At 40.2% G+C, this 13357-nt stretch overlaps 1 protein-coding gene across 1 annotated transcript in view; it reads right to left on the bottom strand.

The window, feature by feature from the left end:
• Positions 1-2366: 2366 nt before the first annotated feature.
• The window catches only part of hcn4 (hyperpolarization activated cyclic nucleotide-gated potassium channel 4), an 80681-nt gene continuing 69690 nt past the window's right edge, over positions 2367-13357 (bottom strand). Inside the window, exons 7-8 of the mRNA XM_075471826.1 lie at positions 6283-6447; positions 2367-5002 (exon numbers count right to left, since the gene is read on the bottom strand). Coding sequence (XP_075327941.1) covers positions 2718-5002; positions 6283-6447 — 2450 coding nt within the window. The 3' untranslated portion in view covers positions 2367-2717. The remainder of the gene's footprint in view (positions 5003-6282; positions 6448-13357) is intronic.

Raw genomic sequence — 13357 nt, 5'->3', positions numbered from 1 at the left:
TTGTGATAGGAAGTACTGATTCAAAGGGCCCTATCACATGAGTTTTGTTTTACAAAAAATATCGAAATAATCTAAATGTCATCTGTCTCATTCAGTGGAAAAAGTAAGCATAACCTATCAGAATAGTTGACTTTGTTGACATGTTTTTTGACGAATGTCCATTTATAAAAAGTGCTAATTATTCTAGTTTATATACATGAATCACAAAACGATAACTGTCGTTATGTTCATGATGTAGATAGACCAATTAACAAGCGAACAGAGTAAGCATATGTACATTTATCAGATCTTGAAATCTATAAAGACAGAATCAGTGGCTCCAGATAAGGTGCCATTAATTGCAGTATTCTTATTGAATGACAGCTGGATCCTGTCATAGCTGGGACCTAGTCCACATTAAGGGAATTTACTGACCAATGGTGGAACAGCAGGTAGCCAAGATCATGTTTCAAACAGTGATGAAACATTTTATATTTAATAATTTGCACTGGACAGAAAGACATAATCAAATATAAGAATTGTCTGACCACAGCAATACTAGGCATGTTTGGCACAGACCAGTAACCATTTTCTCAAGAGAAGATCCATATCAGCTATGAGGTATGGTAGTGGAAATTTTTATTGTTTGGGGTAGTTTTGCTGCCTCAGGGACCGGGAAAATTCCAGCTATTAATTGTACTATGAATTCTGCATTGCATCATAGTGCATGAAGATGAAGTGAGATCATTTTCTTCAGATCTGAAGTTCCCCTTAACAGGAGGTGGACCTTTAAATGGCATAGTCATCATGAGAAAATGAGCAAATCTAGGAAGGAATGATTCAAAAAGACGAAGTGAAGGAGAATGCCTTGTTCAGAACTAAAGCTTCAATCAAATTTGGAATATTTGAGGGGAAGGGGTGCAACTGGGGAATTTTGCAAAACTAGCTGAGGATATGGGTATACTAACTTTTTCCACAGAAGAACATTGCATCTCATTATGCTTTTTATTTCAATTTCATGGCTGAGCGCACACAGGGTCAGTCCTCCTTATATCAAATATTAAATTAAATATTCACTTGCCTGAGACAAAAAAACAAAACTACTCAATTGACACATTAAGAGTAACAAGCAATTTCTCTCAGGTTAAAGCGGCAGTGCAGTTGTACAGCATTACTCAATGCAGCATAAGGAGTAAAGAGTATGCTGTTGTCAGCAGCTTACTGAGTAAAATATCCAGATTGCCTCTTGAACAATTTAGCCAGTGCTTCTGTGTCTTGTTAAAGGACACTTTGGCAACAGAAGTGGCTGCTGATGACAACATCTGTCAAAGATATGGAATCAATGACCTTTTCAGTTACTGAACAGTCTCTTAACCCACTGGAGCAATGTGCCCTCAGTGCATCTACCACAGCTACAGTACTTGCTTTAATCATCAATAAATGTGCATACATTCACCATTTCAAACTCAGCATTAGCCTTAAATGAGAAGACATGTCTATGCCGACCATATAGCAGCTACAATAGAAGAAGTCATGAACAAATGACATTTCAAGAGGCATATTTTAGTTTCCAAAACTTTTCAGATAATTCAGCTTGTATACTGCTTGTTTTGAGAGTTTGCATGGAAGTCTATGGAGAGAATTTTCTTTTACATTTTCAAATTTACATTTCAATGAATTTCAATGAATTCCCCTATGGGCTTTGATATTATTACATGTATGACTTTGTGTAAAAAGCAGTTTACTTTTGATCAATCCAGCGAAAACTCTTGCCTTGCATCGGGCTGTTCCACTTATTCACACTTATTGTGACATCATTAACAGCTGCACACTGTCAGGAAGAAAAACAAAACATACTACATACATTAGCGGCATGAGCTTGGAAGACAAAGTGAGCTTGTTAGGAAATGGTTAAGGACTCTGCAGAAAGAAAGCCCATCATATACTGTTATGTTTAAATATTGAAATGGAGGGTAGCTCGCCAAAACCCCTCTTCCCCAGCTTCAAAAAACAGTAATCATACAATAAAGTGGTATAAAATAATGATCAACGGGCCATGGAGAGGTGAATTGCTATTCCACAGGAAAAGTCTTTTTGGTTTCCTAAAATCTTGTCTCCATCTCTCAAGTTTTGAAAAGTTTATACAGAGAATAGATAAGTACAATCTAATAGATACATTTAAGGATCGACAATATGTGATCCAAAATGAGATGGTACAAGAGTCAGCCTGTCTTGAAGCATGTTCTTTTAGCTAAAAATTTATAGAATTATTCTGAAACACACACACACACACACCCACACACAAAAAAGTTTACATGCAGGTATTAGTGCATAGGTTCCTGCAGAAAAAGAGTATTATTGTGTAGTCCATTGATTAACTTCTCAAACATCCCCAGATGAATTTGGCATAGTCATAGAAATAAGGAGAATGACTGTCCTTCAGAATTAAATCACTTTCACACCCTCCTAGTCCCTTGATTAACTTATCATTTAAATATACCTCTATCTATATACAGTATGTGAGAATAAAAAAGTACAGGGACAGTGTATTAAACGAATAACGAGTATTCTAAAACTCTGAGTTACCTGGTAATATGTTTTCTGAATCACAGTTCATTTAAAATCTTGGTAAAATGAAAGGTGGAACACAGTGAAATCTGAGGACAGAAAAGAATGTCACAAAAAGAGATAGTTTGTGTGTTTCATTTCAGGGGAGCACAGGAGAGTGTGATCAATCCTCACAAATTGGAAGGAAGTTTTGAACGAACAATCTGAGGTTCTAGATCTGATGAGTGGGCAGGTGAGCCCCGCTGTGGAGGGAAGGCCGGTGAGGCCCCAGGGGACTGAGTCTGTTGAAGGTGTCCCGGAGACACTTGCATTGGAGGAGTCATGTGCCCCGGTACTGAGCTACAGGGCTTGGGCACAAGAGTCGGTGATGAAAATGGTGAGGGGTAATATTCCATGGAGGAACAAGGAGTTTGGTGGCCTAAGGCCTGGGCCACCTCCTGGGGAAGAGATGCTTGTGAGCCTGAAAAAAACTTTAGGTCCTCAGAAAAACGTCCCAGAGGAGAATCTCTCCCTGTTGCATGTGGCTGGCTGGGAAACTGTGAAAGGAGAGGAGACCGAGGCATGAGCAAGGAACTGTGGGATCCTGTGGCACTTGAGGGGTCGCTGTAGTGGAAAGTCCTGCCTGTCACTGGACTTTGAACAGTCGGACTGGGTGCCACAGGAGTAAGGCAGGGAGAGGCATTTGCTGAACCGTATTGGGCCAGGGAAGCCAATGCAGACCTCTCCAATGACATCTGATGAGGTAAACAGCCAGACTGGAGGCCTGCCAGGCTAAAATGGCTAAGGGAAGAAGGGGAGCCCTCAGCAGGCTGTTGAGTATGTTGTCTTCTACTACAGGATGGGGAACCTTGTGGGGAGGACTGGAAGAGGTTTATCCCACTGGTAGACCTACCTCCTCCAGCAAACTGTTGCAGAGGAGCCAATTGAGGAGGCTTGGGAGGTGGCTGGTTATGGGGTATCTGACCAGACATAGGGCTAGATGAAACAGTAGGTAAAGGACTCTGACAACGGTAGAAACTAATAAGTCCAGCTGTAATCCCATCAGAGGCTCCACCAAGGCAGGCTGTAGATCCAGCTATTTGGCTCCCGACTGCACCTCCTATACCTCTGCCAGTATGTCCTCCAATAACTCCTACTCCTGGCTCACTTGAGACTCCTCCTATATGGCTAGCTGCTGACCCACCAGAAGCTCTTCCTAGCAATCCCCCAGTATTCTCTACTGTCGAATCGCCAGAAATTCCTCCATATGTTCCCCCTGGTGCTCCACCAGTGACAACTCTTAAAGGTTCATCATTTGTTCTCCCTCGTGGTTCTCCAGTGATTGTTACCACCAGTGGTTCTCCAGAAATCCCGCCGACTGATCCGCGAGAAGCTCTTCCAATTGATCCTCTGGAAGTTCTCACTATTGAGCTCTTGGCTTTATCTTGCATTGAGCCACAGGTAACACCCACCACTGGTCCACCTGATGCCCCACCTGTGAGCCTACCACAAGGAGCAGCTACTGATCCTTCAGATAGTCCTCCAACTGTTTCCCCTGAGATTGCATGTACTAAGCCAGCAGTGGCTCCCTTTAAGCCAAAGTCACCCCCACTCAAGTCTGCTCCCCCAGTGGTAAAGTCTTCCCCAGCCCAAGGAGTGTCCCCTCCACTGGCTACTTCAACAGAACCTCCAACTGCTCCACCTAAAGACCACCCTGTAGCACCACCACAGGCCCCCGTTGCCCCTCCACTTAGTCCTGAACCTGTGCTTCCACCAATAGATCCTTGGTGGAAGAGGTTTGAAAGAGGTGGAGTGTTGGATCGAAAGGGTTGCTGATATTGTGGTTGTGGGTGTAGCTGGGCCATACTAGATGAGGGTGAACCAGAGGATGAGTGTGGACCAAAGGGGAAAACAAAGGTCCCTCCCTCACTGGATCCAGACGCAGTCCCATTAGGGCCACGCTGGCCTCCACCGCCTGCATGTTGAGAAGAACCAGTTGTCCCAGAACCAGATGTCATATGCTGAGCCCGAAAAGAGGCCAGCAATGGCATGTCTGTCCCAGTGTGCAGCTTTGATGGTGTGCTAGAGGAAGAGTCCTCGGCAGAACCAGGTGCTGTGGATGAAGGAACAAATGAGTGGAACTTCCTTAGTCGGCTCGGTGGGTCCTTTAGGGAACCCAGAACAGACATTGGAGGTCTAAAGAGTGTTGGTGGTAAGTGGGGATGGTGTGTCAGAGCGATGGCAACTGAGGTGGTGGCAGCTGCAGCCTGGAGAGGGGCCTGGATAAGGGGAGCCCAGATGACGGGAGTAGGCGAGGGAGGCGTCTGCGGTGGGGCGTTCTGCATGAGATGGGCGCAGTGGGCCATGTCTCTGTCGTGCTGCACAATCTGCTGGATGATTTCATTCTCCTGGTAGTTAAGTACACCAGAGCTGAGGTCGTGTTGTACCTTGTGCTGCAGGATGGAGTTTTTCTTGCCTTTAAAAGCATGTGCACAAAAACAAAACAGACACAGAAGATGACAAGTTAGAGAAGTACGAGTCAAAATGAGGCATATATAATAGGCAGTGTGAAAAGGGTTGACATTTAGGTATACTTGACAACAGCCAGTCCAATAGACGACATAAGCAAAGGAAGAGATATGAATGAGGAGATGGAAAAATAAAAGAAAGTAAGTTCAGCCTGGGAGATATTCAAGGCGAGATATAGCATTTCAAAGAGAGATTTTCAGTATTGTTATTAGCTGTTAAAAATAAAGATAAAAACATGTTAAAAAACTTCCAAATATTGGTCTAAAATGGGATAAAATCTCTTAATGCAGAAAAAACTGACATTGGATATTCTAAAATGTAATTTTCATTTACCATTTCTCAAGTGTTTGGTCCAAACTGTGTGCTCTGTCATTCATTTGCAAGCCATTTTAAATTTTGCATTTCCAAAAGGCTTTGAAATATCAGAATATTATAAATGCTGTTAAACCCAAATCAACTCAATTTTCTATCATTACAATTGGCTCACTGGTTGCAATGTTTCTGAAGTATTGTAACGACTTCCAGTCTGTCCTGGCACTACTAGACCCATTATCCTTTGCACACCTTGAATCAAAAAGCAAAGTCACTCGTGGCAGCAATTCATTTGTGGATCATTGCTGTGTGATTTGCGTTATTAGAGAAGACACAAAGAGCACAAAGCCCAGCAAAAAGGATGTACACAGGAGACCATTCCACAGAAACACCACTATCGGCCCACCACATCTTTTCAAAGAAGCCATTTTCTACAAAGAGACCCCCTAAAGCAGTTTCTCTATTTTCCATTCTAAACATAGCTGAGGATAAAACAGAGCATGCAGCGATGGCTGAGTGATGATACAGGCATGCCTTTCAGTGTGAATTTTTCATCTGCCCAGGCTGAGCCTGGGAACAGTAATGGATACGAAAAGAATATCAATTGTTTGTGTAAGAGAAGTCACACAGGGATTTCAAAACTAGAGCCCTATCTGCATGTTTATATGCAGATGACTTTGAAAGTAACATCAGTCATTCAGTATCCGTGAGAAAATTTTTATAGCCCCTACGTTTTCTCTGAAAAGTCTAGCCCCGGTTTGAAACTATTTTTCACAGATGCCAACAGCAGATGTTAAAGCACCATGAAAGACACTTTTGTAATAACTTAATCTCAATAATTTGGAATATTTTCCTTAGATCACAAGCACTCAAGCTGATTTATAAATCTAAGTCTTAAAATGTTATTTTTCTCACCAATACGGTCAAGCCTGTCCACGGCAACAGTTTCAAAGGCCCTTCTCATCATTGGATACTCCTCCAGCACCTCATTGAAGTTGTCGACTGACAGCGAGTACAGACGACAGTACGTGTCGGCTCGGACACTGGCTGTCCTCCTACCCCGTGTCAGCAAACAAATCTCTGAAACAAAACAGGTAAGACACAGTTACACAGCAGACATAAACCCTGGAGCTCACCTGTCTTTCACCTGAATTTTTAAAAAGCTATACATTTCCTATAAGCATGACCCACAGCAAAAAGCAATAAATGATCATTTTCATCACAGTCACAGCCCTTCCGTGACTGAGTTCAGACATAATAATGATTTCACATATAAACTGCAGCCGCTGCATAAACTGTATCAATCATCATCTATCATGACAACCCTTTTGTTCTGGATCATATCAACTGTCTATTATCTGTTTATTCTGCTTACACTTATCAGGTCAATATCTCTTTTTTGTTATGTTAATTTACTCTACTATTTGAGTAATTATGAGAGGGAGAGGGGCAGAAATTTCAAATTCCAGGCGAGTGAAAACATATTATATACAGTATATATATACCAGTGCCCCAACTGCAGCCAGTTTCTCGCACAAGAATGGTACAGCTGTGATGGGGCGGATGATATTCCTGATATGATGCCTTATAAGCCCACTATATATTCTTGTTTACAGCACAATACACTGGAAGAACAAATCCAAGTTAATCAGTTTTACCAATTGTCATTTTTATTGTTCTCGGAATCAGAAGCAGAAAACTTTATAGAAATTTCTTTGAGTATTACCGGAAGCATATTATCCCTTTAGGCGATAATATCTTTTACTTTCTTTATAAAAGTAAAGCACAACACTATTTCTTATTGAAACGTATATATTTTGTTTAGTTTAATTCTTTAACAGTAACGAAATGCAACATTTTTCTATCTACCCAGCACTCAAAGCACATGGCTCTGCCTTGCTCCTGAACTGTATCACCCATATGGTGAGCATGGGAGCACTTGTACCTTGATTGCATGCATATGGGGATATGTGTTGAAGTCTGTGTCTGCTCATTACACGTGTTCATATGTGCATGAATGTACCATATGTGTGCAGGGATTTATTCATTAGGGTATAAGTTATAATACACATTATATATGTACTTTACAGACAAATGTTAAAGACAGCAGGTAATAGACAGAAGTGTATACATCTATAAAAATTCTAGATATTGTATGTACTAATTGTCTTTGATGTTTGTTATGTTGTAATTGTGCCATATCTGTCGACACATTCCCTCGTGTCTTTTCTCTTAAGCTTGCATCTTATCTTCTGTCCCTCCTTCCTGTGTTTGTTATCACACTAGCTGCTCACACACACACACCCACACACTCTAAATTCCCTAACAGAATGTACTTTCCTTCCGTACTTTTACTACCCATCACTTCCTGTGGCCAATATGAAATCAAATTCTTGAAGATAAACCAACCAGATAATCAAAAACATAAATCAATGAATAGACCCATACCTAACCTAAATCATGGACCAAATAAGACAAATTTAAAAGCTGTTTTTTGCAAACATTAACAACATTAAGCAGAAACATTTGCTCAGTCTGTCCTTAAAAACAAAAATCTAACTTGTGTCATGCCTTGTCGGTATGCTGACAGTAAACTGTGTTTGTAAATGGTAAATAATAAACAATACTGTCCTTGGTTAGTTAGGAGCTAATAACAATGTGTAATCTGATTAGTCCCTTACGTTTTTAAACGCTGTGGCCATATTAACATATTTTCAAGACCTGCATCATAAGTGCCACCACAATACATTTTCATCAGCCATAGGATTACCTCTATTATGTCCTGAGGGCATCACATTTAGTTCCTTTTTACAGCATAAACTAGATAACTAAATGAAATACCACTATGAAATATCAACAAGGACGTTTGTACTCTCCCACTTGCACTTCACAGGTCACAGGTCTGAGTCAAATTAATTCAGATTTTAAATTCTCTTTAATGTTGTGACTAAACTTCCTCCTATAAAAAGAAAAAAAATTATTTGAATCTATAACTGGTGCATATGTAGACAGAAGCAGGTTTACCTCACGCACTAGTGCCCTGATATTTTCAAAATATTTCATAGAGCTTCACGTGAGAATAAACAAATTTGTATTGAGCTCCCAGTCAGCCGAATGGTCATTAAGAAGGATAAGTAGGCAGCCTGATCCGACATTGCTGATTTGCAGTAAATAAAAAACTCAGTTTTCCAAAACATACTTTTTACATCATGTCCTGCCTCCTGTGCATTCTACACAGGCTAATCTCCCGTGTGTTTCCAGTCTTGAGAATGTATCTCATGCTGAGAATCTCCTTCTGTCTCGTGCATGTTTGAACAGCCAACTGCAGAACACACTCTCTGAACATGTTTTATCAGTTCATGTGTGAAAACTGCAAGCATGTCCCTGATATCAGCATACAGACTGTAAACACTTCCTTCAAAAGCCAATAAAACCCAGCAAAAGATGTCAACATTTCACATACACAGCATTAACCTCACAGCAGCAGCTGGACTGCTTAAGACTGAACAGGGTCTTGACTTCTTCTAGTCTCCGAGTGTAAAGTGGTTATGCTTGTGTGCAATGGTTTGAAAACTGAAACAGGGGAACTGATAATGGGAAAGTGCATGATTTCATAGGACAGAGTGAGGAATATGTACTATATATAAAGCATAAAAACACAACCTCATGTGCAGTGTGCTATTTGTACATGAGAGAGAGCATGGGTGAATGGACAATGGCTCAGTTAACCAGAGAGCAGTGCAAATGTGAAATGTGACTTGAGTATGCACACTCGTGTGTTCGTACAAATATCATGAAAGTGTAATGTAAGTGTGTGTTGGAGGGGCAGCTCTAGTTATGGCTGTGTTGGGGGTCCATTTCCCTCAGCATTGCTCCAGTAATCCCCTCTGGAGAGGAGCATTGCAGCTCTGTATTAAATCCTCTTGTCCTGTGGCTTTCTGGATGAAGCCACCACTGCCAGGACGAGGTACTGAGCTGCAGTGAGCCCTCTGGCCTCATCTAATGGTTTTTGCAGAAAGCAAGTGAAGCCATGGCGTTTCACTGTGCCATTTGAACTTTACGTGGAAACAGAAAAAAAATAATAAAATAAATCCAATGCACTGTTTGGGTGTGGTAAACACAAAAAGATTAGCAGAAGTCTTTGAGAGCTAAGAATATAAATGTGGGTGCAAGTCTTAAAATGCAACACTGTCCTGAATATTTCCCCATATTGGGCTGTATAATGATTTTTTATACTGGGTCACTTTTGCATCACAGTTAAAATAAACGACGTGTGTTGTGATGTGCAGTGTGCATGCCCATTTAAAAAGTGTATTGCCTGGTTGAAGGCTCCCCTCAGATCTAGCAGTGAAAGCGGTGTATTTGAACCTATCGTTGCATGCCAGGTAAATAAAAAACACGCCTTTCGACGAACTCTAACATAGTTTACAATGCACCATCAAATGTTATGTCTGGGAATCAGTTTAATTCTATCAGAAGGAACATTGGACAAAAGCCGGTAGAGCAAAGATTAAGTACATCAGTCACGTGACTGAACAGAATACTCATCTTAACGGATATCCCTGTGCATCCCTGAAGAAAAGAGGAGGCAAGAACAACAACACACAAGATAACGACATGGATACTGAGGACTTTTTCTAAGTACATGTTAGACACAACTCTGGTAATTACAGCATCTATTGCTTGATTCATTGCTGAAGATTTAAATAAAATGGTCAACTATTGTAAATGTCAACTGCATCCAAGACTAGTATGACAAAAAGTCACATCATCTACTTCAGATTACAGCTTTTTGGATGAATAAATTGATTTAAATTGATAGATTGATGTTTCTAGCTTCTCTATTACTCGTAAAAAAAAAACATTTTACATTTACAGTTCTTGCATGAAACCCTAATGCGGTGTTCACATCATATCTGAGGTACTGTAATTAGCACCCACAGATGTCAACTTTCAAATAGATTTTTTTAATGTCATGAGTACAAGTGCCTAGAAATGTTTCGATATTATTCATTAGAGGCCAATATTAAAGAAGTACTTCCTTTTTTAACCCTGAAACTCCCAACGCTGTCTGCATTTCAAAACATCAGAAAAAAAATCATAGTATGTCCTTTTAAGTAAATCTGGCCAAGCTTTATCGGTTTCTAACTTATTTTGTTACTGCTTTAAGACTTGGATTTCTGGAATCTTCAGGAATGACTCAAATTAGGAAGCACAGGAACACTGGGAGGTGCTATCTTGAATTGTTTATTGGCTTCGATGCTTGAAAACTACTATAAACGTGGAACTTTTCCCAGTCAACTTTCCCTCCGATCTGATGAAAAGAATGAAAAGTATAAATCAATCACCAATTCAAAGGTTTGTCTACATAAATATTCTGAATGTCAATTGTAATTGAATTTAACAGCAAGTGGCTGCTCCAATGTGGAAATGCATTATATGGATGTAGTAATTAATCCTCTCATTTCATCTGACTCATTTTCATCAAAATAGCATTTAATCCACTCACCCACAAACAGGTTGCATTTTAAGCTTGAGTTTCAACATCCAAAGCGAAAAGCGGAACAAAAAAAAAGCAACATATTTGTAGTCACTCTGGACAACAGGAATTAATATCACAGCAGTTGGTAGCACTGGGCAGTGGGACACATAAACTCCATGGTAATGACAAGTTACAAAAATTAAGTGAAATGAAAGTATCAATTGGAATTATTTTACAAATTATGAGTACAGGCAAATATTTTACTATTCTAAAATAAGAATCACAAGTTTTACTGCTTAGCGAAAAGTGGACCTCTAATTGCACTTCTCCGTTATGAATGCTCTACTTCCACTGCTTATTCACATCTCCCGTGACTCATCACCATACCCCCCAAATCCTGCATGAAATTATAGAACAGGCTTAGTTGCTCGGCCTAAATTCTGTAAGGGGCGTGTGTTTTTCACTTCAAACTGACTGCTGCTTCCACAGTTATCCATTTATCTTTGGTCCTAACTAATGACGCAGTGATTAACAATCAAAACCTGGGATCTGCGTTAGCTCAAATGAGCAAAGCTCATTTACAATATCATCATGAGAGGGAATGACTGGGAATGAACTGTATTTTTGGATTTTTAATTTTTCACACCTATTACATGTGGGCATGAAAGAGGAATAACTATCCTAAAAGAAAAAAAAGAGTTTTTCTGTTTCCCTACCTCCCTGTTCTGCTCTGATCAGGCCCTGCAGTTGTATTTGGTATCAAAAGTGAAGTTAGGGGGACAGTGCCGCAGACACGATGTTTTAACTATCAGCTTTAATGTATTTCATTTTCACACTTAAGGGACAATGCATTCATTAAAATTGAATGACACCAATTAAAATTGGATGTTGCTCTGGGAAAGGAGGACTAATACATCATGCGCTGTGACCTTGGTAAGAGCACACATGACTGGTTTCCTGCTGGACGGTGCAGTCCTGGGCTCTTACTGGAAAGATGCTTCCCTTGAGTCCCTGCACCAGCTCTCAAAGAGGAGAGTAGATTGCACGAGTTTGTGTGTGTGGCTGTGAGAGAGAGCAAGAAAAGGAGAAAAAACTGAAACATCTTGTGTGCATTACTCGCTTTACACGCTTGTCTCAAAGATCAGTGAGGGAAAGACTTCTGTAGGCTACTTGTTTTAAATTTCATATGCATATTTTCACATTAACACCAGCTTAATGAGTGAGAAGCTAAATCTATGAAACTGCACATAAATTTCAATATAAGTCTTGTGGTATTTGTCATGAGTGTCCTCATGCTTCAGTGACAGCATCACTTTAGCTTCATGAACGCCACATCTCAGTTCAAACCCATGTTATCGCTCCATGTGACAATGTTTCTCCTTGTGATGTCAGGAATGTTTCAATTTCCCTGTCTTCAAGTGTTTGATAACTGTGCACTGAGTTTAAGATCATGTGACTGTGGTGGAAAGAGTATGACAGTCCATACTTCTTGGTCTTCTTGGGTTTTCAAGTAGTTCTTGAAATCCTTGAGCCGTGTTAAAGTCCCACTTTCTGCAGCACTATTCTAAATTCTTGTCCACTAAGATACACACCAGAAGGTGTTGCAAGTTCCTGACAAATGGGTAGCCACTTCTCCTCAGTCATGGTAGGATTGATTCTGTGCAAGTGTCCAAATCCAGAGCAGAAAAACAGCCATAGATTTGAATAGTATCACTATCATGTTTGATGAAGGATATGTAAACTGCGTTATATGATTCTCTCCACTGTTCCTTTCCTCACCGGCACAAATCTCAAACTTGGATCCATCAGAAGTTTTTTTCTGAAATCCACAAAATTCCTGAGAAGATATTTAGATGCATTTCTTGTCTGCTAAGACCCTACCAGTCTCCTTTTTTTGCATTTTGAGCACATGCTCAAAGCATGTCACGGGAAATAATATTAAGACAATTGCACAAATAAAGTTACTCACCAAGAAGCCACCCATCGCGCACAGTGCCACCTTGTAGTCTGTTCCCAGCAATGCTGTTACTCAGATTGTATGAATAATACGTTGAACCAGGCCACCTCGCCACAATGTTGGTTAATTGCATTTACGCATCACATATGATCTGTACATTGATCGAAGGAACTTTTATAGCAATGTGTGTACAGTCGATAGCTCTGATTACATAAGGAAAAGCGTCTCTCGCTTCAAATTGCTCTTTAATGTTGGCCTGTTATAATAATAATACATTTAATTTTAAAAAAGCGCCTTTCTCAATGCTCAAGGACACTTTACAACACATTAAAAAAACACAATAAATAAAATAACACAAGTTAAAAAAGAGGCTAGAGGGAGAATGCAGCTTGAAACAGATGGGTTTTGAGTTTTGATTTGAAGAGGGGTAAAGATAGCCTGACTACGTCATACTCACGATTCTAGTCAGAATGTGAGTCTGATACTGCTCAATAGAGATTTGGGTATGGGGCGTGTTTCAACCGAACCAGGAGAAAAAATGCCTCTTCGCT

This window comes from Odontesthes bonariensis, chromosome 1, assembly GCF_027942865.1.
Source record: "Odontesthes bonariensis isolate fOdoBon6 chromosome 1, fOdoBon6.hap1, whole genome shotgun sequence".
Classification (NCBI taxonomy): Eukaryota; Metazoa; Chordata; class Actinopteri; order Atheriniformes; family Atherinopsidae; genus Odontesthes; species Odontesthes bonariensis.
This window is presented reverse-complemented; position numbering and strand designations above follow the sequence as displayed.